Here is a 26,315-nt window from a genome sequence, read left to right on the forward strand (position 1 = left end):
ATGATGGTTGTTTCTTTATTACACTGGAATTATCAATTCAGCAGGTCTAATTCTCTCTTGTAGATTACCTACACATGCACATAGGTCAAAACCTTCAACAGAAACACATTGTATTTACAAATGGCATGAGAACTGATCCCCATTTTCCCACAAACACTAAGAGAAGCCAGTAGTTCACCTTCCCTATTATTTTATCTCTAAACCTGACCCAAAATGCAGGGATACTTTCATTAGTTTTACTTAAATTTTCTAATTATAGAAGAAAAAATAGTAGACTTGTCAAACAGAAGGCAAAAAACCTCACCTCAGCTTCTAGAAAACTCACTGTATTAGGCATGTAGAAACATCAGTAAAATACCAGGTTTAGGTCTGAGACTGATGTTTCCTTACAGCATAATTTGGCATAAAAAACTGTGTACTTAGTTAGACATTTCAAATGCACTTTCTTATTAAACTCCCTCCATGAGCTGTTCATAGTATAATGTGAAACTACAGATATAAAACTGAGAATGCAGTGCTTACACAGAGAAATACTGCCCAACATTTTACAACGGCTTCCAAGGAATTCCAACACAACAGCATTTTTTCCTAAATATAATTTTGTTTTCTGGATAATTTTTTCCATTTTTATTGTTTTCTTCTGATTCCTAACATTTGCTGAATTAAGTTCTGATGCACTAGTAGTCTCACTTTACCTTAATTAAATTAAGCAATTTTTTAGATGTTTGGATTCAATAAAAAATGCCTACATTTCCTTTCCAGAAAAAAAGAAAAAAATATTTTTTTCCTAATATTTGCAGCTGTGCCTTAATGGGGAGGATTGAATATGACTGCTAACCCATCTCTAATATTCATAAAAAACACTGCAATAAAATATGTGGAAAGATAATTTTTGTAACATCCTCTTTTAGATGTGAAATGAGATTTTCTTGACTTTCTTTTGCTTATATACAATCATAGGTAGTGTATTCTTTGGAATTACAGTGTTGAGAGTCACAATTGATGACAGTCTGGAATAAGTAGGATCTTATCAAGTAACATGAAAAGATTGGGAGTTTGCTGAAGAAAGAAATTTAGATGGAGAATTCAGGACTGATTTTGAAATTGCTCCATTTCATTGATTGTTCTATCCTAACAACACACAGCTGCATAAAAGCAAATTTTTTTTCCATATTCAATTTAAACATTAAGTGATTTCTGGGTGCTATTAATCTTATATTTTTCATTTTGTAAACATGATAGAATTTCAAAATCTATACAATTTTTCATTTTTTTAAAACTAGTATTTCTTCTCATGCAAGTGCAAAAAAGCACTTATTTAGAAGGAAGAGCTCTCCAATTAAAACTTGTATCTTCAATCACAGGGATAAAGTGAATATCTGTGCTATCTAATCTTATTCTGGAAAGAGAATTGTATATGTACATGCATAAAAGTGGCTGGAAGGAAGCTGAGTTTAGAGGAAGTTCTCTTAATGTCTCATCTGATGAGTACAGTTCATATGAATTAGATGACATTAATTTCCTTACCTAACAGGAGCTAGTTACTTGTGATTTCTCTAGCTGATTATTTTACTTTCATTAAAAAAGGTTCATGATGTAAAACAAGCTCTTGTTTGGGTTTTTTTCAGTCTTCTCCATTGTCTAAACTATGGATTAATAATGAAAGGTTAAAAAAAAAATAATTATATTTTTAATTAAGTTTTCAATTTTAAAGAGCAAGGTACAGAAAAGGAGGGCTTAATTTTTTTTTTCCTGCTCTTTGCCACAGTATTTGCAGAAATAATATGATTCTTCTCTTTAAACAGTGAGGAGCACTTTACACTTTAATGTCTACAAGTGCATCCATAGGGTGATGGCAAGAAAAGGGAGCAGTTGAACTTCATGGGGCTTTGGTGTATAATTCTGCAGATGGACATGAGAAAATCAGTTGGGAAAAAGAAAAACCCACATCTCCTCACTGTGTCCTCCTGGGGGCTAATCCAGTTTTGAGGAGCACAATGCAGTGGAGCTGACCCAGCTGTGTGCCAGGAAGGGCTAGGAGAATAAGGACAGGAATTGGGTTTTTTCTCTGTGGGTGCAAGAAGGGTAGAAATCTTTTCCATAGGTGCCACTGCAGCTTTCCTATTAAAAGGCAATTGATCTACATGTTAGGATTCAATTATTTGGGATAATTTGCCATAATGGTAACACTGAGGATAACACACCAGAACACTCCAGGAGCCTTGCCTCTTTTCCTACACTGAAAATTGTAACCCAAATGCATTTCTTCTGCTGCATCCAGAATGCACAATATACACAGGAGAGGAGATGTGCCCCTGTGAAATGTACTCTGACTTCTGATGTCTTGCAGTTACTTTTTATATCTTGTTAAATAAGTTACTTCCATGAGTTCTTAGTTAGTAATTATTAGCTACACGACTCAGAAATGTCTAAATATAAATATGAGGAGTATTAGTACTGCAAGATTTATATACTTTAAATATAAATTTTAATTTTGATCTTAATTACATGTTCATCTTTCATGTCTTACAAATACAAACAAGTATATCAATGAAAAACTTATATTTGCCTCTGAAGATTTTTATTGCCTCTGGTGATAAGTAATGAAGAAGCAAAGTTTATTGCAAAACAAGGACATTAGCATAGCCTGTCTATCACAGAAGCTGTAAAGAAGAAACTTCCTACCTCATCTGAGAAGAGACAATTTAGTCAAAAGCCTTTGATATGTATGGAAAAGCAACAAAATTTTATACATTTAGTATGTGCCCAGAGAAGTGAGTTAAAGGATTTACACTCATTTCAGTGGGCTTTGAAAGAAGTCCATTGATATGTTCATTAATAATGGCATTAGGTGGCAGCTTTAGGCTTGTAAATCTGAATATTATTTTAAATTTAGTTCATAATCAAAGAGTTATAAATTGAAAGTGCTACTTATCTGCTGCACACAACCTAACAATCTGTAAGAAAAATTCAGCAGAGCCTATTAACTCTACAAATAAGAATTATCATATGTCTTTTGAAATAACCACAACATTGCTGAATGGGTATGAGAAACAAAAACCAAACAAGTAAACTATGCCCTCATTCCCTGAGGGTCCATTTTATAAATAAATAATTAAAATAATGCGATCCAGAGCAAATTAGAATTCTATGACCAGCTTGTTGTGCTCCTGTAAATACACTACAACATTTTCAGGCAAGATTTCTAACTAGAGAAAAATCTTCTAAATCACATTAACCAGAGTACAAAGGGGGTGGCCTGCATTTACAGACTGCAGTTCCACACATATTCCAGGAGTGTTCTGGAATAATTACACTCTAACCACAAGCATGAGTGTGTTTAGCCAGATGATTCTCAGAAGCGACTAAAAGTGCAGTCAGAACTTTCCTTAATTCAATTTAATTGTGTACCTAGTTGATCACAAACCAAAACATTTAACACAGCCCTCTGCTACAGAGTCTTTGGTAATTAAGTTCTTCAGAGTCCCAGCCCAGAATGGTATCATGGGGGTTTTTTTGTGCTTTCATAGGTATTCTACCACTGAAAGAGGATCACTCAGAAAATAAACATAAACACTGCCTGCTCAAAAGTCTTAATATAATCCAATATTCAAAGGCAGGGATTAAGCAAAACTTTAAGCACAGTGTTACAATGATTCACAATAAGTCTTGAAGCAGTGGGAATATGTAGGAAACATACCAAGAGGTTTTGAATTCCACTATAACAGCATTCTAATTCAATATATTACAAATAGACCCAGGATATATTAAAGAAATCAGGATCTTCTAATTGTTTCTTTCTCCTTAACACAACTTAATACTGTCCAGGTTGCATTTTCATTATTTTATTTCCACAGCAACCACAACTGCAACATTATTTTTCCTTCCTAGTAAGACACTCAAACAAAAAACTCAAAGAAGCAGCAGAAGCAGGGAAAACAGATTTTCAAAACCAATTGAGACTACTCTCAATTGGTTTTGAAAGTTAATAATTTTCTTTTGATTTATCCTATTTTAATATTTTTTTTGGTCTGGAAGAACACACCTGTTGCAACTCAATGCAATGTTTCTGAGGTGTTTCTCAGAAGTTACTTCAGTGTAACTATGATGCTGAAAAAATGTCAACTCATATGAAGGATACTTGTGGCTGCAAAATAATTTTGAGCTTAAGCAATGTATTTTGTAGATATTCCCTCTCTATACATTTTAAATCAAAATTTCAATCACTTTGCACCTGCAAAAGTCTCAGGTACATTTCCAAAGGGTTTCTCAGATTTAGGTGTCTCTGGGCCAGGTTTTTTAAGAGATTTAGGCCTCTCACTATTGCAAACACACCTATGGTCATGTTTTCAAAAGCGTTTGAAGCATCTAAGACCCATTGACTCGGATGACATCTTAAACTATTTTGAAAAATGAAATAAATGTGTGTAAATCACATAATACTACTTTTAAAGTTTTCAATTAACTTGATCTTCATGTGGCTCTTCCCCCACATGACACTACAGCCATGGAATCTAAATGCTGCTGCTGACTCAAAGCTTTGTATAGGTTCAAGGGCAGAGTGGGCAGGTATTTGGAAGAGGGAAGAGGAATCTATTTGACTGATTCAAAATACACAAACCCCACCAGGATCTGGAAATCCCTGGAAATTATTCAGAGTCAGATAATATCAGTGCAAAAGCATAATTTTGCCCTGTTCTTCCTCATTCCTCTATCTGCATTTATGATTACTCCTGTAATCAAATGGGTATTTTGTTGTTTTTTCCCCTTTATGCCAAAGATCTCCTATTTTTTTCTCTGAGTTCTTTTGTAACAATTTTATCCCTTCAAATACAGTACTGGATGACTTTTTTTAATTAAGATTTGTTTTCCCCCTATGGAAATTCACACCTATGGGTCAGCCAACTGTCTTTCTTTAACACAGAAGTAGCCTTATTTACATTTCTGTTGTGCCACACCAACTAGTGAACATGAGAACCTGGATCTGTGTGATGGTCTGTACACCTTGGGCATAGAGCTCACAGGTTTTGGTCAAAACTTGAAGTTACTCACTTTGAGTTTCACATAGGTAATAAACTTAGAACGAAATACTTTTCAACCACATCCTTACAGTAACTTCTAAAGTATAACCATCAATATATTTTGCTGTTTCAGGGTATTGAAATAAAGAGAAATATAATAAAAATATTGTTGAAGGACTGCTGGAGGACTTGGGATATTTAGATAGCACTTTCTAGAACTCATCACTTTGGTAACTTCCAAGGGGCATGGACTGCATTCACTTACAAATGTTCAATTTCCTCCTTGGAGCATTAGCTCAATATTCCATAGCAAAGATAAAGTTTTTCTGCTCTGGAGTACCTTAAATGTCCTGCATTTAAGGGACATCAGCAGCCTGCAATAAAGGAAAGCCTGCAGCTTCAGCTCTATCATGGACTCAACATATATAGACAGAACTCTGCATACAACAACCAGCCTGTATAAGAGGATGAATGAATGCTAGAGGATACATTAAAATGCATTTATAAGGCAACACTCTCACACATTCTCTCACATTTCTCTCCCTATGCAAAAAAAAAAAAAAAAGTCAAGAACTCATTATTGCATTAGTTATTAATTTGGTTTAAAATGAAGTAACCCTCAGTTGCTTAACCAACTTGACAACACTGCACCTGCTATGACATAGCTAACACTGACAAAAAATAGCACTACTAAGCCTCTATCTAAGCCTCTAAAAGCCTGAATAGGTACAGATGGCAAAAACATTGCCTAGTTTACCAACTAACCTTCTAATTCTCACAGTAACTTTTAACCATTTCCTATCTTCTAGCTGTCAATCAAGAACATTAAACACATATATCTTGAATTCTTGAACCACAGAAAATGAACTCTTTGAGAACTGAGCCTGTGAATGTTATCATTTTGAACAGGAGCTGCAGTCTCAGCCTTGGAAATGGTGATGCCAGCTGGTCTGCATGATCTGACTTTGAGAAGTGAGGAGCAGTGCTCTCCTTTAGCAGGTCACAGAAACATGGAATAGCTTGGGCTGGAAGGGACCTCAGAGATCTTCCCATTCCAGCCCCTCTGCCATGGGCAGGGATAACTTCCACTAGACCAGGCTGCTCAAGGCCCCATCCAGTCATGCTGTGAGTGTTGGAGTGAGCCTTTTGGAAGAATGATTTTGTCTTTTGTGAAGACTGTTTCGTTAAAAACCATTCATTTTCAATATATCAATCTTCAGTTTTCCCTCACTTCCAAACTTGAACTTTATATTAATTTAGGTGTTCAATATATCTGAATATTTTACACAGACATAGACATCCTCATGTGAATTTTTTATGGCAGATTCAGCTGATGAGCAATTAACACCTATATTCTGACATGGGTTATTTGCTACTGATCACCATAGCACTCTTCAGTAGTTGCAACTATGGCTCAGAAAAGAGTTTTTCTCAGTGGTTTTGAGTACAATACACATGGAAGAGGACAGAAAGAGGCAAAGTGGGAGAAGAAGATCACCTAGCTATTAAGTTAACTGAACTTTAGCTATGTGTAGAGACTGACTGTGGTTTTTCCAGGTCAGCAGAGGGAGAATTTTCACTGTGTCCCACTCTTAGCACCAAGTACTGATATCTGTCTGATGGTGGGATGTGTTTTCTGAGTATGCAGAGAAACAATGTGCCTTTGTCTATCACTGCTGTCTTGAAAAGTGGCAGACCTTAACCTGATAGGATTAAGTATTTCTTTTTAGGACAAGCCTTATCCTTCATAAGTGGGCACCCTGTCCTTGGCTGAAGTCTGAGAGGCACAAAACTACACTGTATAATCCCTGCGAGGGGAAGAAAGCAACAACAGCAACAAAACCAGATATACATCCTGAAGTAGAAAACCTCTACTTTCTACATCCCCTGAAAAAAATATCCACAGTCATCCTGTGACTCTTGCAGAATCCCAGGAAATGTGTCCTGGCACCAGAGGCAAGGATTGAAGGTAAAACTAAATTAGAAGCCAATAGGCACTCTACAATTCTTACGGAATCTGGAAAAACTAAACCACAGAACAGCTATGCCAATTTCATTGAGCTTCCTTAATAAGCCTGTTCTTTTGAGGCTACCAGTTGAGATTTGATGTTTGTAAATTTCCCCACATTTAGAACAACTTATTTGTGTAAGCCTACGTAAAATATCTGTATACACTACGCTGACTTCTTAAATCTTGCAATCTGAGTGTGCCACCTGCAATTAGAAGATTTTGATTTAGTATCTGTACTAAGGGTGTACTCCAGCTTTCAGGGAGAACTACAACTGTCTACTAAACAGTTACATCAAAGATCAAATCCCATAATTAAATTTCAAACTACAGTGAACTATAAATAATTTTCTGATCTCAGGGGTTAGAACTGGGATCTTATGTCAACAGAATACTTCGGGGGCATATATCAATCCACAGTATTTCCAAGCCAAAACAAATGCAAAAGATCTATCTTCACACATAGTAGTGTGTTTAAAAATGTCGGAAATGTCAACCGCTTACATACTTTCATATTATCCCTAATTAATACAAATTGCCTTTAATTTCACATTTAGTAAAACATATTGCTGCCCAAAATAAGGACTATAATTTTTATCAGCAATTATTATTACTGATGTATCAACACAATTATTTAAATTCAATGTATATAGAGGCAGAATCCATGCAAGCATTTACAGTTTTTGTTCCCTCTGTGTTTCTTCCCTAATTTTTGTGGCTTGGAGCTCCTCCAGATGCTGTCTCTGACTTTGTGGTTTTGTATTTGAGATCCCATCTCCTGATTCATAGCATTCCTTGATTGACAAACAGATTCAGATATGAAGACAAACAGTTACCTGTGCATAATCTGTGCCTGATAGCTGCACTGCTAGGTTTCTCCTTTGTGGTGAATCTACTGTTTCAGATTTGACTCATTTCTTGGGTCTCTGAGTTAGTGTTTACTAAGCTATTCAGTAACTGGTGACACGTGTGATCTCCACACTGCAAGCTGCACTTCAGACTCACAGGACTTTTCTCTAGTCCCTCCCTCTTCATAAACTAAATTATTTTAAAAGAACATTGGGTTTTGTATTTCCAAACTTTGTGCCTCCTAATTGAATGCAGAACACTTTCAAACTATTTTCCGTTAGAGGCCCACTTTTTTTTTTCAGATTTTAATGCACAATATAATACCTTCATTGGAAGATTAAAATTGTTTTACTAGAAGTAAAACCCGTTATTATACGCTTTTTTAGTGGTTTTGTGTTGTATAATGTAGGGGGAATTATGTAAAACATACCAAACAGGATACTCTACAAGCTGCTACTTGCATGCTGGAAACAATCACAGTTCCACTGATAGACTGGGACTTAGCATCTTAAAATTCCTGTGGAAATCAAGTGCATTTTAAGTATTGGGTTTGATTATTTAATCAGACAACTTGCATTTTGCCCTGGCTAATTTGGAAGGCTGATAATATTTTACTCATAAAGTAATTGTGCACCTGTTGTGATGGAAACCTGTTCAAACAAATCTTAATAGACATGAGGATTCATTCCCAACATGAGTGTGTTAGCCTCTCATTACTGCTATCTATGGGGCAACAAATTTTAAGCAGCATAAGAACAAGTCTCAGCTTAATCTTGGATAACCCTTCACGAACAATTATGAAAATATGTCTAATATTAAACTTTGTTAAAATATATCGATACAGACTAAGGTAAATATTAGGATATGTGGGTTAAACTAACAGCAATTTAAATAAAAAAGAGTAAGAAAAGTATGTTCATAATAATATGATTTCAGTGTGAGAGCTAATGACAAAGATCCAGTTTTGATCAAGCTGCCTGGCTATAAATCCATTGATATTATCATCACAGAGAGTAATACCTACAATGAATTCATAGGATCAGGGCAGGCTACATCCTTCATAGATTTGTGTTTCCTCAGTTCAGACAAATTGCTATGGAAATTATTTCAATACATCTTTCTATTTTCTTTAAAATTCATATATTGGTATTAATTGATTGGTGGGATTTCATCTTTATAGTGGTTTTGAAAATTTTCTCTATTGGCAAATCATGCCAAAACAACACAAAAAAATCATTGCGATGGAAAATAGATAAATTATTTACTTTAATCCACCATAAATATTTGAGGGGGGAACAGAAGGGACATAGTGAATTGATATCAATTCATTCACCAAATAAGTGGACAGTATTGTGAATGACCTGACTGGAGCAAGGGAATCATGATTAGCCTGAAATGACTTTAATGTTGGTAGGAGGAGGTGAAAACAAGGAAAATGAGCCCAGTTTGGCTAGATTTGCCCTTTGGCAGTAAACTGTCAGATGTCATTGGTCAGATCCTAAGTGAGGTGACACAGTTAAACAAATCAAGAGATCTTGGAAAGAAACACTGATAATTAACCTCTTCTGAAAGGTCAACTTGTTCAGAGGGGACAAGGACAACCCTTCTTGTATTTCTTCTTCTATTCCTCATTGAGCTTAGGCTTTTGAGGCAGTGGCTGTGTCAGGTTGCACATTATGTTCTTGCTATTATCAGTTGCAGGGGAGTTACTGAATGTGCTCCTGCTTCATTTTTCCTCAATACTAATGTTACGTGCCTTGAGTCTTACAGATGACATTCCTGACTTGCCTCAATTTGTTAAGTTCCCTGTAAGGTATTTTACGTATCTCTTAAGAAAAAAACAGAATCTGATATCTCTGATATCATCGGGACATTCTCATTACCACAGACTATCCACACATCAAGATCCCACTTCAAGACACAACTTTCTGTTCAGAAACAGAGTTTAAAACAGAAAGTGAAAAGGAATGCCACAAAGGTTCTCATTATTCAGTGCCAAAGTTTGATGTTGCTCAGAAAGTTATATTTTATGCAAGGGGTTTCTTCCCAAATTAGCCACAGAAGAGAAGGCTGAGGAGATTGGCCAAAGTGCAGAACAGCTTTCATATAAATAAATATATTTTTACTTTTCAACCTGGTGAAGTGACAGAGCATTGTGTAACAGAGGAGATGAGCAGAGAACAGCTCATTCTAAGATCTAGGGACACCTGCAAGGTACTAGGTGCAAATATACACCATATTGCTAACTGCTGAGCTTATCCCCACAGACTTTGCAGCTGCCTGTTAAAGGGTTCAAAAGTGGTCAGACATGTTCATAGATGATAATTCTATCAAGGGTCATTAAATCTGAATTACCACCTCTGAATCAAGCAAGTCATTAATCATATTTTGTGGGAAATTGGAAGAGTATGCTGAGGAAATATTAGTGTATGTTTGCCCTTTCCTTACACCCTTCCACAGGTTGAACAGTGTCCAGGGACAGAATGCTGCAGGACATTGTGTTCTTTATATGGCAATAAAAGTTCCCTGCATATGAAACACTAATTACAAAAGACTGATAAAACTACATCTGGAGGTTTCCACAACATCCAAATTGACTATAAAATTCCAGTCCTTTCTGTATTGTGCCTATATGTATTTTTCTAGATAAATGCTGACCGTCATCAATTTGTTTAAATTTGACTTTGTAACAAAAAGCAACAAAAAGTCAAAGGCACTGCAGCATGATGAAATACAAGAAATACAGTTTCCACTTTTGTTTTAGCAGTGCAAACTCGTACATATACATTTACTTTTCCATAAGATGTTGTATATTTGTCTTCAGTAGAAGTTTTATTTTGCTAAAGGTAAGAAACTTCACTGGCAACTAAGCTGGGACTAAGAGTCAAAAGTAAATTTGTCACTGAGAGCCACTTTCAGAGGAGAAGGTGCTAAGGTCCAAGCAGTGATACATTCTTCAATATCAAAGCCTTTCTACTGCATTTAAAGGTTCTGTATTTATTACAGAAAGCCATGACTGATACATTGAAAATATATATATATACATATATATATATACATCCCACCAAAACAACCTCTCAACAGAGGAAAATAGCAGTTTTTTTGGTGGAAAAAGTGGAGAAAACTGACTTGCACTTTTTAGTTTATAGGCAATCTCTTTTCTGCTAACAATAAAATTAGACAGCACTTGAATATAAACACATTTTAATACTGTACATTTCCTTGTCACTAATTGTAAAAGTACAGAATGGATCACATTGCAGAAGGCAGTCTGTTGTAATGTGCAAAAGAAATGTATTGCTGTTTCAGTTCCATATTATTAGCATCATTATCCATCTTGTTGCTTTTTCCCACGAATACTTGATACTATTTCTTACTACATTATTTGGGACACATTTCACAAAACCCAGAATATAAGTGGGCTGTCATATTTATTTCAGTGTAGTACAGAGTTCATACACTGACCTCTGAATAGTTAAGCTTAGAAATATACACTGATAAGGTAAAAAACATATAGATTTCTGTGATTGTGGTAAGTAAAAAAATCATTGTGTGCCTGGAACTAAAGGCCATGCATCCTGCTTGATGCTTTTTATAAAATATATTCAACAATATGGAAAACTTGATTTATGTGAAAGATTGATTACAGTGTAATTTATTGGTCTGGAGTTTTAAGAACTAGAAATGGTAACAGTCCTTAACTTTCAACATTAGAAGTAGGCATGATTGTGAGAGGTGGCACTGAAATACAACCCTCTCACCAAAAGACTAGAGCAACAAAAATGTTTGGCTTTTTTTAATGTGATAAACACAGCTTCAATCCTGCCAAGACTTATATGTACATAATTTAAACACTAGCACTATGTACAGTGAGCAGTTCAATCTCTTCCAAAGAACTATCCTGTCTGTGCAACTGGGGGCATGTCTGTTTAAATCCAGAATCTGAAGAAATATATTTAATATTTTTTAAAAATAAGTAAAGAAGACATAAGAAAATATGGTTGAGTGTGTTTCACACTGGTGATTAATTTAATTGTGCTGGTATCTTGACTATAACAAACAGATACAATGGGGCTTGGTAAGCTTAAACAAAATGTTTTTATTTTTGGAATTCATTACCTTCTTCCAGCAAATTTGACTAAAGGGCGTGCAAACATTAACTGTTGAAAGTGCTTATGAAATATTCAAGCATTCAAATGTCTTAATTTAGAAGGTCAGGTTAGACCTGGAAGCACAGCCCTTGTACCATGTTTCACAAAGTGCTGATGGCTGGAGCTGTGGCAAAACAAAAGCACTGCTCTGATCTGGAGAGCTGTGACACAAAGCTGAATCTATCACTTCATTGGATCATGGCAATAAATTCATTATGAGAAACCTTTATAGCCTGTGGTATACTCCTAATCAGGACCAATTTCTTGAGGATTTGGTTGTTGGGGTTCTGGGCTGTGCTGTTTTGTTGAATGTTTTCATTGGTTTCACTAATTGGAACCAGTTGATTCTTTTTCCTGTGTATTGATTTTTTAAATCCTAGCAGTTAACAATGATTCTAATGTATCATAACACTTTAGACCTTAATCATATAGTGGGACTTCTGCTTGTAGCTTTTGTTTGAGTTTTAATTAAGAAGACCTTGTGTCTCAAAGCCTGAGCTGGGTTTTTAATTGCTAGTATGTATATCACACAGACTTCAAAAGAAATAAAATATGTTTATAACAGAGAGCACAAAGGAGAGCTTTGAAATGTCTATAGCCATACAAAGTGACATAATTAAAAACCTCTGAGTGCCTCTGTGATATAAGGCTTATATATATTTATTTATACATATTTATGAGGCAGACTGTTATATACCCTTAGACTTCATGAGAAAGAATTTTCAGCAATTATACTGAAAAATAATTACTACAAATTCAGACTACAGTGTTGATCAGGACTAAAGGAAAACAGATTTATTTTCCTCAAAATGGACTTCACATTTGATATAGCGCAGCAAGAAACACCTGAAAGCTTATCTGTGAAGACAAATTTTCTAAAATAGAAGCAAAAATAACATTTTAAAATGTTTTGTAAATCATGCATGTTTTTAAAAAAATTAATTCACTGTAAAAACCACAACTTTCTCAAGGATTCATTCATGCACAACTCTTTCCAAGACTATTCCAGAAATGGAGAGTGTTAAATTACTGGATTCAAACAGTTGTGCTTCACAGTCCTCTTCCAGTCATTAATACACACAAAAAATGCTCCCAGAAAACACCTCCTTGTGTCTCTCCTGTTCCCATACCAGGGACAAACATCCTTTCCAAAATTATTTCTGGATATCTTACAAGAGGACAATCAGGTGGGTTAAGTTGCTTCATTATACTAAATTCAACTTTTCCCAGGAAGGAAGAATTCTGTCTCCCACCTACCCAAATATTTTGAGGCCATTAAATGTTCACATGTCACACAAAACAGGGGGTTTAGACTCTTATTACTAAAGCAGCAAATAGAAAAGGAGATGGGATAAGCACGAGAAGCATAATAGAATCAGCCCTCTGTGTTGGATAAAGACATGGACATCAATCACTCACCTCCCCAAAATAGCGCCTACTGTACAAAGACAGCATGTGACATTCAAGTCACAATGCCTATAAACACAGAGAGTTCCAGCTGTAAACACCACCAGTGGAAGGCACAGGACTAACCTGCAACACAGGAGCTGCTGACCCAGGAGTCGTTCTCCTCTGAGGCTGCAGGACCAATTCTGACCCTTTCACGATAACATCATTGCTTAAGTTACTTAAAGACTGACCTTTCTTATTTGATCTTCAAAGACTCTGCATGCTGAGAAAGACCATTGAGGGCTATTTCAGTAGGACAACTGCCTGATGCATGCAAGACCGTGCTATTCCAGAGATTTATATTTGGAACAGAAACAGAAAACTTAAAACAGACTCTGTATAGTGATAAATGATGCTACTCTGCCTAGCTGTGGCTGCTGAAGAAAAACTAGATAACCAAGCAACAGAAATGCATGCAGTGAGGGAGGGTGAGGACAGAGCTCTGTGTGCCCAAATATCTGGAAATAAAGAAAAGAGCCCTGCCTCGCTTTGTTTATTCAAATATGTAATAACAACAATTAGAATGAAAAGTATTTCCTGATCCTAATTTTTATACAAAAGCAACAAAATACTGCAAAAGCCAGATGTAAGCCTAACAAATTGCTTGTATACCTTAAATAAATCTATTTGCACGCACACCCTGGCAAATAGCATACAATCAAATTATTTGCACAGACAGCTCTGGGGCTTTTTTTCCAGGTGAGCAAGGCATTTAACCCAGGTCAACTACTTCAGAGACCTTTGAAGACTTGACCTATGTGTTTCATTTATAAACATATCAAATGAACAAGCAGACTTATTTAACCACTGGAATTTGGCTACAAACCATTCTGCCAGATTCTCCTCAGTTTCATGCAACCTCCCTGAAGTCAATGGCTTGTTTGGCTGGAATTCAAGGAAGAATCTGGACCATTATCAATAACTGAAATCCTAATAAAGAAACTCAGAAAAAGCAATTTTACAAGTGAGGCACACTATGCAAGAGTAATTGTGAGCAGGAACAATCCCACACCGAGAAAAAATGAATTATTCACTGTTTGTTACTTTTGCATTGGCCTCTATTGTCTGAATTAATAGATATAGTTTATAATTATATCTTGATTAACACTATTGTGTTCTAAATATAGAAGGTAAAGCAAGAAAATACCGTTTTTATTTGTTTCTCTCAGCCAATTATCTCTTCTTCTTGTCTGTGTGCTTCCCAAACATGAATAGAAACAGTTTGTGTCAGTGGTACATTTTTTTTTCCTGCTTTCATCCTTTTTTCTGGCACTGATTCTTAGTGAACTGCCTTCCCACAACCAAGATGCTAGTCTTTCACTGAAGGGGGAGGGCTGTGGTTGTGCAGACACAGAGGAAGAATATGTGCCCAGGTTATCCTTAGTGAGAACAACGCCTTCTCTCTAAAATAAACAACTCCCAGTAACAGTCAGTGCAAAGAGCAGCTCCTCAAAGGACCACACCTTCCTTTCTTATACTTAACTTTTTTTTTTTTCTCTAATGAACTCATTTATTTATTTTTACCACATCACTTCATGTTTCTAAGTTAGACTTCCAGCAATATGAGCAGAAATTCTGCACAAGTTCAATTCAACAAAATTAATTTGAATCTAACGGAAATTGAGGAAAAATATATTTGACTTCCCAAAGACAATAGGTTTTCGAATGTAGTTCTTTCAGATCTCAGAAAGCCCTGCCAGCTACCTTGCTGGAAATTCAATCATCACTATGAAAATGGACTTTATGATTGTGGAATCTACCACCTTGAACAACAAAAGGATTTATTTTAAAGACTGCTTCCCCTACTTTGCTTTGCTTCCCTTCAAGTAATCAGGTTTTCATGTTGCCATGTGCTATATTGTTATTTGCTTGTGGATTTTTTTTTCCCTTCTAAGCTGATTTAAGGTACACAAATGCTAATAAGAGTTAATAGCAGCCTGTTGGGTTAACAGTGGTTTTATTGGCTCAGAAGTAACCAGCCTGGAGACAGTGGTTAGATCATGGGTTTGGGAGTCCAAAGGAAAGGCTTCCAACTTCAGGCCTGTTCCTACTCCAGCTATGTAACCCTGCACCTAGTTTTCTTCCTCTATAAAACAACACTAATGCCTTTGTCAAGAAGTTTGAAGTGTAAACCACAACATAACAGCAACCATTTTTTGTCTTCCATGTTGGTTCTATTTTTAAAAAATTAACTGCAGCTGCAGTAGTAAAGATTCAGCATCACATCTTGCTGGAAGCCAACGAGCAGCATGGATGAATATTGCAGATATTATGACAACTTAAGGACAGGTTACTCAGGAAATGGGCTGTGGAAACTAACTGAGGGACTAGCAACACATAAATCTGCTGAGCCTAATCAGATGATCCTTTTTACACACCTAATGGGCTATACCCCTGGAAAAGGTAGTTGAGAATTCTTCCAAATCTGAGTGAGAGTGCTTTGTAGGGAGATGAGAAAAGGATGAGAGGCAAGAACTCTACCCACTCACTCTGCAGAGAACATATATGCTAAGAAAATAGGAGGAACAACGTACATCCAGAAAAACAAACCTTTCTTTTTCAATAAATGAGATGTCATTAGAAAGCATTTTGTGCCATATAAAAGGATAAAGAACATTATTCTGCATTGTTAGAGATGCCACCTCTTTTAAATTTGATTCGCTAATAGCATTCAAGTAGTTTCTATTTAAAGACTAAGCAGCTATATTTTGCAATTAATAGACAATAATAATTCAACTAGCATTCAATGTTTTCCACACTATTAAGAGACAATATGGCTTTAAATAGATTGTGATTTCAAGACATAATTTTTTGGGGATTTTATTGCAGTCAATTTTAACATGTTCCTGCAAAATTCTATGCTATGTTTCTGTCACTGATATTACTATGGGATTTCTTACCTGCCTAACATATATGCATTGTCATAATTCTGCCAAAAAAAACCAGGAGAATCCAACAGATTTTTGGTCCTGAAGGAACCAATTATAACTGACTTATTAAAAAGAGCCAATTTTTCATCCACTTGTATGATAAAAAAAAATTTGAACTATCCTGATTTTCGCCAGTGGAAATTTAAATCCCTAAGCATCAATTTTGATCAAATAGAATATATAATTTTTTTTTACATTAAAGAATTTTAAGAAAATATTAATATGATGAACATGACTTTGTTTCCACACCTTTGTAGCTGCAACTTAACAAAATTATACAAATAAAGAGAAATAAATCTTAAGTACTTTGTGTACTCCTCAAACATGCCTTATGACCCCTTCTCACAGCACAAAAAAATCACACACTAAATTTGTTGCTTAATCAATAACACTGAATTTCTTTTCACTAGGAAAATGCATGGAGGAATTGACGGGTGGGGAAAAACACTTCAAGTTTTCTACCTAGTACTTAATTGTCAAGAGAATTTCACTTTTCCTAGGATGTTGGCTCAAGAAATAATGAGAATACTGGAAATTATTGGCTACATATACAACAAATTTTGTACTGATTTCAGTAAGTCCCAAATTGTATCCAGACCTGCTCTTTCTCTGGATAAAGGAATTAATAAAAACATTTTTTTTTAAATTTTGAATCAAAGATTTAGAATAGCAATGGCACAATTATCACCCTTTATAATCAGAAAGCTATTTCTGCACACAGTTTTGTGCAACTGGGAAGAAGCAGTACCAAGTACTGGTAACTCTGCATTTCTTCCTCTTTCTCTGCTCAGAGATATATGGCTGATGTCAGTGAACTAATGTAACTAACCTGGTGGTTTGGAATAACATCCCTGATACTGCCTATTGTGATTGTGACATATTCCATTTTTTTCGTACACTCATCAGTCATTTCAAATATAAACATTAAAAACTAGGGTGAGTTGCCTGGAAAGAATGGCACCCTCTAGTCATGACAGCTATTTCTATTATTTTTTTCTGAAATTTCAAAAATCCTCAATCCCTTTCTTAAAATATATGCAAACATTTAAATTTTGATCTAGTGAGATACCTTTAATTTCTCCAAGGAGATCACTTGTGTTTAATTTTTCCATCTTCTCCTTCCAGTCTTTAGAAAGTAGCTTTTCCATACAGGATGAATCTATTAAAAAAAAAAAAAAAAAAAGAATTATGAAACATTCTTACAGGAAAACAGGTGCCACCTTCATTTTAAGACTGTTCTCACAGTACCAGTCGAACCATAGCTTAGAAAGGAAAAGAACTTGCAGCCAAACAGAGTTCTTATTTAACTGCAATTTAAATCCAAAGTAATTCCCCTGGGGTTAATGGAGTTACTATGGATTTAACAAGGGTCTAATTGAAAGAAAAACTTGGTTGAGGATTTATGCATGCTAACTGCCAATTTACATGCATAGATTGCCAATGTATATACGAATTCTGTCTTTTTCATTTGAGAATGATTGTACACTCGAAATTATACATGAAGATTTAGTAGCTTTTTTTGGAAATTTGGCACACAGTGACATCTGAAACCCATTTTTATACCCATGTCAATGCAAAAGTTATTCATATAATGTCTCCATGGAATTCATGAAAGCACTCTACATATTCGATGTTCACAGTATCAGAAATTTTCTCAGTAGGCTATAAACAACATGCAATGATTAGAAGATAGGATTTCATCATATCAACTTCAGAATGCATTTCAAGGCTTTGCCCCAGCCTGGGAGGCCTTCTGGAGGCAAAACTGTCACTGAAGTCATTACACTTAGGAGAAAGTAAAAGATTGGCCCTAGTGAGCTTCCTATGATCAGACTCCAATCCCACTATGAAATTTTATATTGAGCATAACAGACTCCAATAAATTCTTTTTTTTCAGTTCCTAAATTAAAGTAATTGGCTCTGATGTCTAAATTATAGATAACCCTGCAGATACCTAGAAAAGGTGATTTTTAAGATAGAAATTCTTATGAAGGGAGCCTACAAGACTCCAAGGAGGGAGCCTACAAGAAAGAGAGATTTTTTACAAGAGAATGCAGTGACAGAATGGCTTCAGACTGAAAGAGAGTAGTTTTAGAGTAGATATTAGCAGAAAATTGTTTCCTCTGAGGGTGACGAGGCACTGGCACAGGCTGCCCAGAGAAGCTGTGGATGTCCCATCCCCAGCAGTGTTCAAGGCCAGATTGGATGGGGCTCTGAGCAGCCTGGGATAGTGGAAGGCATCTCTGACCATGGCAGGGGGTTGGAATAAAATGACCTTTAAGGTCCCTTCCAACCCAGGCCATTCTATGATTCTGTGATTGATGTGATGTGGGTTTTTGTGACTTTTAAGAAGCACAATTCAGATTTCTAAATTATCAAGAAAACTTCACAAACAGCTTAACACTTATTTTTCCTTCCCAGTTAGTAATAATAAAATCTCTATTAAACTTTATGTGCTTGCTTTCACCTGTAGGCAGACTCACCAACAATGTCTGTGCTAAACTCCTTGGAAACCTTTAGGGCCAGTTTGCAAAATATTAAAACCTACATGTAACTCTGATTCAAAAACAAACTGTTGCAAAGGGCCTTTTTGTAAGACCACGCATCACCCTGGACAGTGCTGAGCACAGTGTTCCTTGGAGAACAGCCACACACCTTCTCTTCCTAGAAACTCTCATAGCAAGGAGCCACTTGTTTGAGAAGACCAATTTGCACAATGCTTTCTAAGTAGCTAATAATATTCCAAATTTTAATTATTTTTGTACCAGTCCTACTCCAGTCGCAAATTAACAGTGAGTTGCACGAGAAGGCAGAATTCAGTCTTCCACTAAATTACTGGCAGATTAAGGTCAAATCACAGCTGAAATTCTCATTTCAGTAGTCCCAGCAGAAGCACTCACACATGTGAAAGCAAAAGCAAATTGCCCAGATTTAAGAATGGCAACACAGATCATATCATTGCAACGGGTAACAGTTTGTTCCACTTCAGACGATTCCAAAAATACTCAGAGGGAGGAGAGACATTCAAAGAGGTCACAAAAGGAGGAGTTTAAGATTTGGGGAGAAGTTTAAGGAAGAAAATAGTCATATGGCCAATCATATTTTAGGGTACAAGTCATTTCAGCATAAAAATTCATTCGTATAACTCATTTGACATATGCGAACAAACAAAAACACCAAACAAAACAAAAACCAATTGAAAGCAAACCAAACTGCAACTACCAAGAGATCAAAGATCAGGTTTTAATTGCAATACATTTTCACCGTGCAAGCCTCCATGGAAAGACAACACAGCTCATAAATATTTTTGAAGTAATATTTCAGCAGAAAAGCTAATTTATTTACTAATTATATCTTTCTATGAAGGAGACAAAATTAAGGAGCTGTAAGTTGCAATAGGCAGTGTTAAAATACTAGTTATATAATAACAATTTACTTTTAACAATAACAGGCACTTATTACTTTTATGAGTTCTGGCCTGATAATAGGAGAATCAAGAAATAACCATCAATTATCAATAGAACATTATAATTTGTCCTTTTTTGTGATATCATGATTAGTTAAAAAGAGGTTTCTGTGTTTCTCCCCTGCCAAAATTTCAGACCCCTCATCCCTGAAAAAAAAAGCTTTAGAATTTTATTTTGGTGTTTGCTATCAGTTCTACTGCTTTTAACTAAGATGTTTTCCTCAAGTCACACAAAGGAAATAAAGTATTTCAATGAAAAAGGAAGAAAATATAAATAACTAGCATATTACTGAAACTGATAAAATACTTTCCTCAAAAGCACTTGTTTTATTTTTTCTCTCACTGTTCCTAAGAACACCCATGCTTATCGGTAGTGTTCTTATATTATGTAAGGACAAAAAATGTATTTCTAAAGACAGACTGGGAAGGAGCTAGATTGGAAAACAGGTCTATTTGTGTGCCTTTTTGATATAATCACATTGCTAGTTAGAATTTTTCCCTACAAATGACTGAAAAATTCCTTAAGAAAGAGTTCTTTTAACACCCCAATCTCATTCATATTCTGTGTTCTAGATCTGACCAGACAATTTATAGCTACTGTATTTTGCTATTGAGATGATTACAAAAATTATTACACAATGAACCTTTTAATAAACTTTTTTACACCATTGTGAAAGTAGCTCTGTGAAAATCCTGTAGGTTTTCAATGACTATGTTTATTCTGCATAATTTTTCAAATTTAAAATAATGATATGTGGTTAAAGCCCTCTGGAGGTCCTGCACATTAGACCCAAAACTAAATATAAAGGCTAATACTTGAAAGGCATGACTCTCTTCAAGTTCTGTATTCTGTGTTCACAAACACACATTTTGAAAAGGTTTGTGAATCAGAAAGGGATTTTTCTCCTTTCTGTACTGAAAAGTAATTTTTACAGACATATAAAATCTACAGAGATATCTTCTGACATCAGTAAAATGTCTTCATCCATATTGATTCATTTTCTGATTTGATGCATTATAGAAACAAAACATCGAGTTGGAATCCAGCACTGAGCAGGGAAGAAAGGAGCCCGAATTCACATCTGCACTGCATCACTCTCCCTGCACTGCTTCAGCACCATTCCAAAACCTTGTGGATCCCGACATTTTCAAAATTCAGGGGTATTCTTGCTAAAGACAATTATAAAAGAAGCAATGAAAGAAATTAGCATTTATACATTTTTAGCTCTTCTCACTGACTTTATAAACCACAGCCAGGCTTATGCCGCACAGTAGCATATTTTCTACTGGCACATGTAAGATCAAACTCGTGAAGTTGCACTGGAGCAATTGATTCTATTAAAAAACACAGCTTCTCTTCCTTTATATTCTTCTCTTGTGAACTAGGAAAAAATTTCCTTCAAGGACAGCAAACAGGTTAAGTATAATTATGATGACTAAATTAAATCTTTGAGTATTATTTAATATCACGGTTTGTTACATACTTAGTTAGCAATTTTAATTGTAAACTAAAGGAGTTTAAAGTACTGTGAGAATCTTGTTAGACATGACAGTTTTGCAAAGGTGAATGAGAAGAGGATGTTAAAAGATATATAATCAGGGGGGAAAAAAAGCTGAGGGGAAAAAACCCTAGGTGTTAGATGAAAAGGATCTCTTCACAATGACAAAGCATCGATGAAAAGAATTAACATTTGTCCGTTGGGTAATCAATCAGTCATGGAATGGATGGAATCCAGCTCTTTGTTGCACGGCCCGTGATGAAGAGCCAGCGTGTTAGCTATCACAGCCAAGCTCTCAAGTTCTTCTGACTGAATGAAAGTCATCTTGTTTGAATCAGGGCTAGCTTTTGCCTCTTGTCTCATCCTTATTCTCCCCTTTTTCAGTTCTGGGTTTTTTTCCTTTTAATTTCACTTCTATATTCTTCAACAAGTTCCTCATCCCAGCTACAGCTTACATGAATACTGTATGACCTGGCAGTGACCTGTACCTATCCTCATTGATTTTAGGGGGTTGTTCCTTTTTTTTTTTTTTCCCTCTTAATTCACTAAAAGTATCCTCCTATTACTTTCTTTGAAATACAGATTAAGAAAAAAAAAAAAAAAAGACGTTCATGCCATGCGTGAGTTTTTGTTTTTTTATAGTAAAGTCATACATAAAAGAAAACCTAAATGTGAGAGTGCAGCAGCAAAACTTCAAAGCACTGACTGTCAGACATTATTATTTCAAATCAGCTTTGACTTTTTGAGACTTAATAAAACACTATAGTACAGACTGGCATATTTATAACACCTATACCAGTGATCAACTGAACTGTCTTATTCTCTCTACTGTGCAGTGCCTTGTTATTTCCTTTATAATAAGCTTCCCTCAAAACATGTTGTAACAATACTGCAAACAGATAATTATTAATGATTTGAGTTCTAAAACATGACTTGTTTTGCATACAATTCTTTTTGAATCCACACATTACTTTGTGACAGAAGACAAAAGCACATTGATTTATTAATAATGATTGCAAATGCACAGCAAGTTCATAAACAATACGGAAATATAATTCAATCAAAGGTGTAGAGGTATAGGTGACATATTTCTACGTGCATCTGAATTGTTACATCTCAAGGAAAGAGGCACTGGGAAAGACAAGGGAGAGGATTTAGCGGAAAAATCAGGCATGCTGCAAGAGAAATTGCTCTAAAACATGATCAGATCCACAGTAGAAGGAGGAAGATAAACTTATTTTCTGCATTTTAGAAGAATGACACTACAGAACTAAAGGCATCTTTGTCTCTATCTCAGGGCTAAGTCTATAGTTATATACTATTATAATTTAGTAGATACTGTTAAGCATAAAAATATGACATTTGGGCGACTTTGGGGCTAAATATCAATTTGCCAGTTCCTTCCTCTCTAATGTTCTATATTCCCCAAACTACTTTCATTACATTTTATTTGCTTCAGTTCCATGGGAGAAAAGGTGTCCTTTGGACCAGCCTTTGTCAAATGACTTCACATGCCTCATTCAAGCTTGTATAAGAAAAACAGCACAAGTGGAATTAGCCTGTCAGCTTCTATGAAATATTTGTTTGAGAATAAGTATTGTGTGGGTTTTTTCTTTGAAAGAATGTTAAATAAGATTATGAACTCCTTGTGACAGACATTTGTGCGCTTACTAGGCCTATTGCACTTGATTCCTTCTACAGAAGAGCTGCTTTTTCCCCAAAAACCAACTAAGCTGCAAATTAACATTACAGTGACTACCATTTTTGGCCTGCTACTTGTACCTTTGCACATCTCACCCCATGCTTCAAGTGCAAACATGTTTATTTTCAAGTGAGTGAAGCTAAGGACATGACACCTAAAATAATAACGATGCAATACATCACAGATCTAAAAGAGGAAGTCTTGTTTCAGTATTCTTCACAGAATAATAAATCCTCTTCTGAGATGAAAAATCTAAATGAAATATTATTTCTGAATAATAGTCAAGCAGAATTTGGATTTACTGTAGTCAATCTTTGTTACTTACAATTAAACTAAAACCAGCAGGTTTATTGTTGCTATTATTATGATGCAGTCATTAAAATAGTGAAATATTCGTAAAACTGAGTATGTTTTTTAAAAAACTGTGATGAGTTTTAATATACCTGTGTTAGGATCTTTATTTCACAGATCCCTCTCTGAGTGCATGGCAACAGCTTGCTTATGTGTCTTTTGTGAGTTCACTGCCAATCAGATTTCCTTGAGGTAAGGAACCACCGAGTATAGAATGAAATAATAAAAAAAAATCCTAATTTTCATGCTTCATGTTATGTATTTTAAAATTATATTCAAACTCTAACATTTCGGTATCAAAGAGAAAAGCAAAAGGTTAATTTAATTCACTTTGAAAGAACACAATTCTATAATCTTCTAACAATTCAAAATTAAATTAAGGATTTCATGTTTTCATTCACTACTTGAAAAATAAAATGTAGTTTAACCATGACTATTATAAACTTAACTGCTGGATGGCATATCCATTCTGTTTTAATCCAAAGATGTAACATTTTTGTAACATTAATAAAATAGATTTTTTTTGTTGCCATAGTTCCTTTTTTTCTTCTTTCAAACACACATTATTCTTTTGTGTCTCAATAAAATTTAAATAAAAGAAAAGGACACAGCAAAAATACAAAACTAAATCAAAAATCAGCCTGAAGGCTTAACATCCATATTTTCAATATACTGCCAGTGCCTCTTGTTCATAAGCAGCTTGGCTTCAATCTTGCTGTCAGTGGAGCAGCAGGTCAGGGGAATCTCATCTCATCCCTCTCAATTTCTGTGCCATTCTTGTACCATAATTAATTGCCATGGTCTAACAGAAAATTAAAATATAAGGCATTTTGACACATTGTTAGCCAGTGATCTCTTTGGCCAACTTCTCAAGAATTTCTCAATTTAATAAGCTCTCCAAATTCAAGTTCTTGAAAAGCAAAAAATACAATCACATCACAAAAATGAGCAACATGACATTTAGAACAGGAAAATATGCTAATTCCTTTTGCTTTTTTTACTGCAAACTACAAATAAAATAAAATCCTTCCTAAATTTTGCTTGGGATGTTAAGGAGACAAGTAGTCCTGGCCAATCACTTACTCCCTGCTCCCATATTGATTCTTTCCTATCAAACTCTGTTGGATAGGAAGCTAAAAAAAAAAAAAAAAAAAAAAAAAAAAAAAAAAAAAAAAAGAAAAAGAGAGAGAGAGAAAAAAATGAAAAAAAAAAACAAACAAAAACAAAAGAAAAAGGCAAAGAACACTTCCTACATACAATTATATGTAAAAGGCAATCAGCTCATAGTGGATGTTTTCTTGCAAGAGCAATGATGGAAATGCAACTGAGATCTGACTACCAAACATCGTTTTGTTTAGGACAGGGAACCAGGCAGATCTGCCAATTGCTGCACATTTTTTCATAGTGACAAGATTTCCACAATATGATAAAATTAGAACTGTAAGAGCTTGGAGAGGTCTCTTAACTTTTAATTAAAACTCTCCAAGATCACTAAAAATAATTAGGCATTAAAATGTTCTGGTTTTCCTCTGAATTCATTTGCACCACTTGAATGGTCTAGATCTTGCATGAAACAACAGACATTCTAAACAGAAACACTGGAATTTAACTGGGGGTGATTTCCAGACCTGCTTTTTATGATGCAGCTAGTGGGAAAAACCGTAGAGCCTGAATTTCTACCAATCCTGCCTAAAATGGTTTGTTTCAACAGGAATTCTCTAGTACAAAGAATTCTGCTCAATGCAAAACTCCAGATAAAAAAGAAGTTTGAATTTCATGGAAAGAGCAGCCCAAGATACAGTCCTGACCTTTATTTTTATTTATTTATTAAAAAGCAGGACCTTTAACCTTGCAAATGTTTTTGTTCTCTTAAAATAACTCATACAATGCTATATGCCATACTATTTTTAGCAAAGCAACAAGAGAAAGCATGCTTTTCCCATACAGCAGGGCACTGATATAAACATCAACACAGATGCTCTGTGAGAGAGAGCTGGACTTCTCAAGCACTTGATCATTAAGGAATGCACCAACTGTTTTAGATAATCTCGTGCCAGCTCCAGTTCTGCTCCACACTCCCCTTTGGGAGTGGCAAATCTTGTCCTGCTCCTAATTTTTCATTTTACTCCCTCCTCCATTCTCTTTTTTTTTCTTTTCCCCCTAGAACAGAGGGAAAAAGGCATTGTGTGCCAAGCAAGGCAAGACTAGAATCACTTCCCCAAACAGAGCAAAACTTTCAGACAATTAACCCTCCCCTCTTCTTTCAGATAAATTACTAAGTATAAAATGCAATCTGTTTCCTTTGTTTACTCAATATGAACAATTTGTAAATGACTCAAGGATGAAATTCAGAAAATGTTGTGCTAAATTAGAACCATTATAAACATGCTAATGACTGCTCAACTAAAACATGCAGGATCAGTGTGAAGAAATATATTTAGTTCCTGTGGAATACAGTTGTATTGCCTCAGAACTATTTGGTCACTTAATTGTATATGATTACTTCAGGAAAATGTTAATTTCATGAACACTAGACAATACACTCTGTATGTCAAAAGAAGCTTTCTCAAGTGTCAGTGTAATTGCTTGGATGCAATGTTTTGGCATATTAGTACAAGAGAAATATCTTTTAAGTCTATTAAAATTACATGTACATTTCATTCCTCCACTTAAAATCTCCATTCCATGATAAGCTTTATTTTACTGTTAGATTGGCTGTATTCACTGAAGTTATTCCCTTATTTGCATTACAATGACAGCATACAGTCTATTACATGTATTCACCTATTCTCTAAGTATCTGCACCTCTATTTACCTTGCAAGTGAACATATAATATGGGCAAGAGAAATTTGCTTTCGGCTTTAAACAACAGCAATCAGGGATTGATA

General features: G+C 35.2%; 1 protein-coding gene across 11 annotated transcripts in view; it reads right to left on the reverse strand.

The window, feature by feature from the left end:
• Positions 1–26,315, reverse strand: part of SOX6 (SRY-box transcription factor 6) — a 375,549-nt gene that overhangs the window by 156,943 nt on the left and 192,291 nt on the right. For all 11 annotated transcript variants that reach the window (XM_039707456.1, XM_039707454.1, XM_039707455.1 and 8 more), the window contains one exon: positions 17,478–17,567. In XM_039707456.1, the coding sequence (XP_039563390.1) occupies positions 17,478–17,567 (90 nt within the window). The remainder of the gene's footprint in view (positions 1–17,477; positions 17,568–26,315) is intronic.

Source organism: Passer montanus, unplaced genomic scaffold (assembly GCF_014805655.1).
Source record: "Passer montanus isolate IOZ18808 unplaced genomic scaffold, ASM1480565v1 scaffold2, whole genome shotgun sequence".
Taxonomy (NCBI): domain Eukaryota; kingdom Metazoa; phylum Chordata; class Aves; order Passeriformes; family Passeridae; genus Passer; species Passer montanus.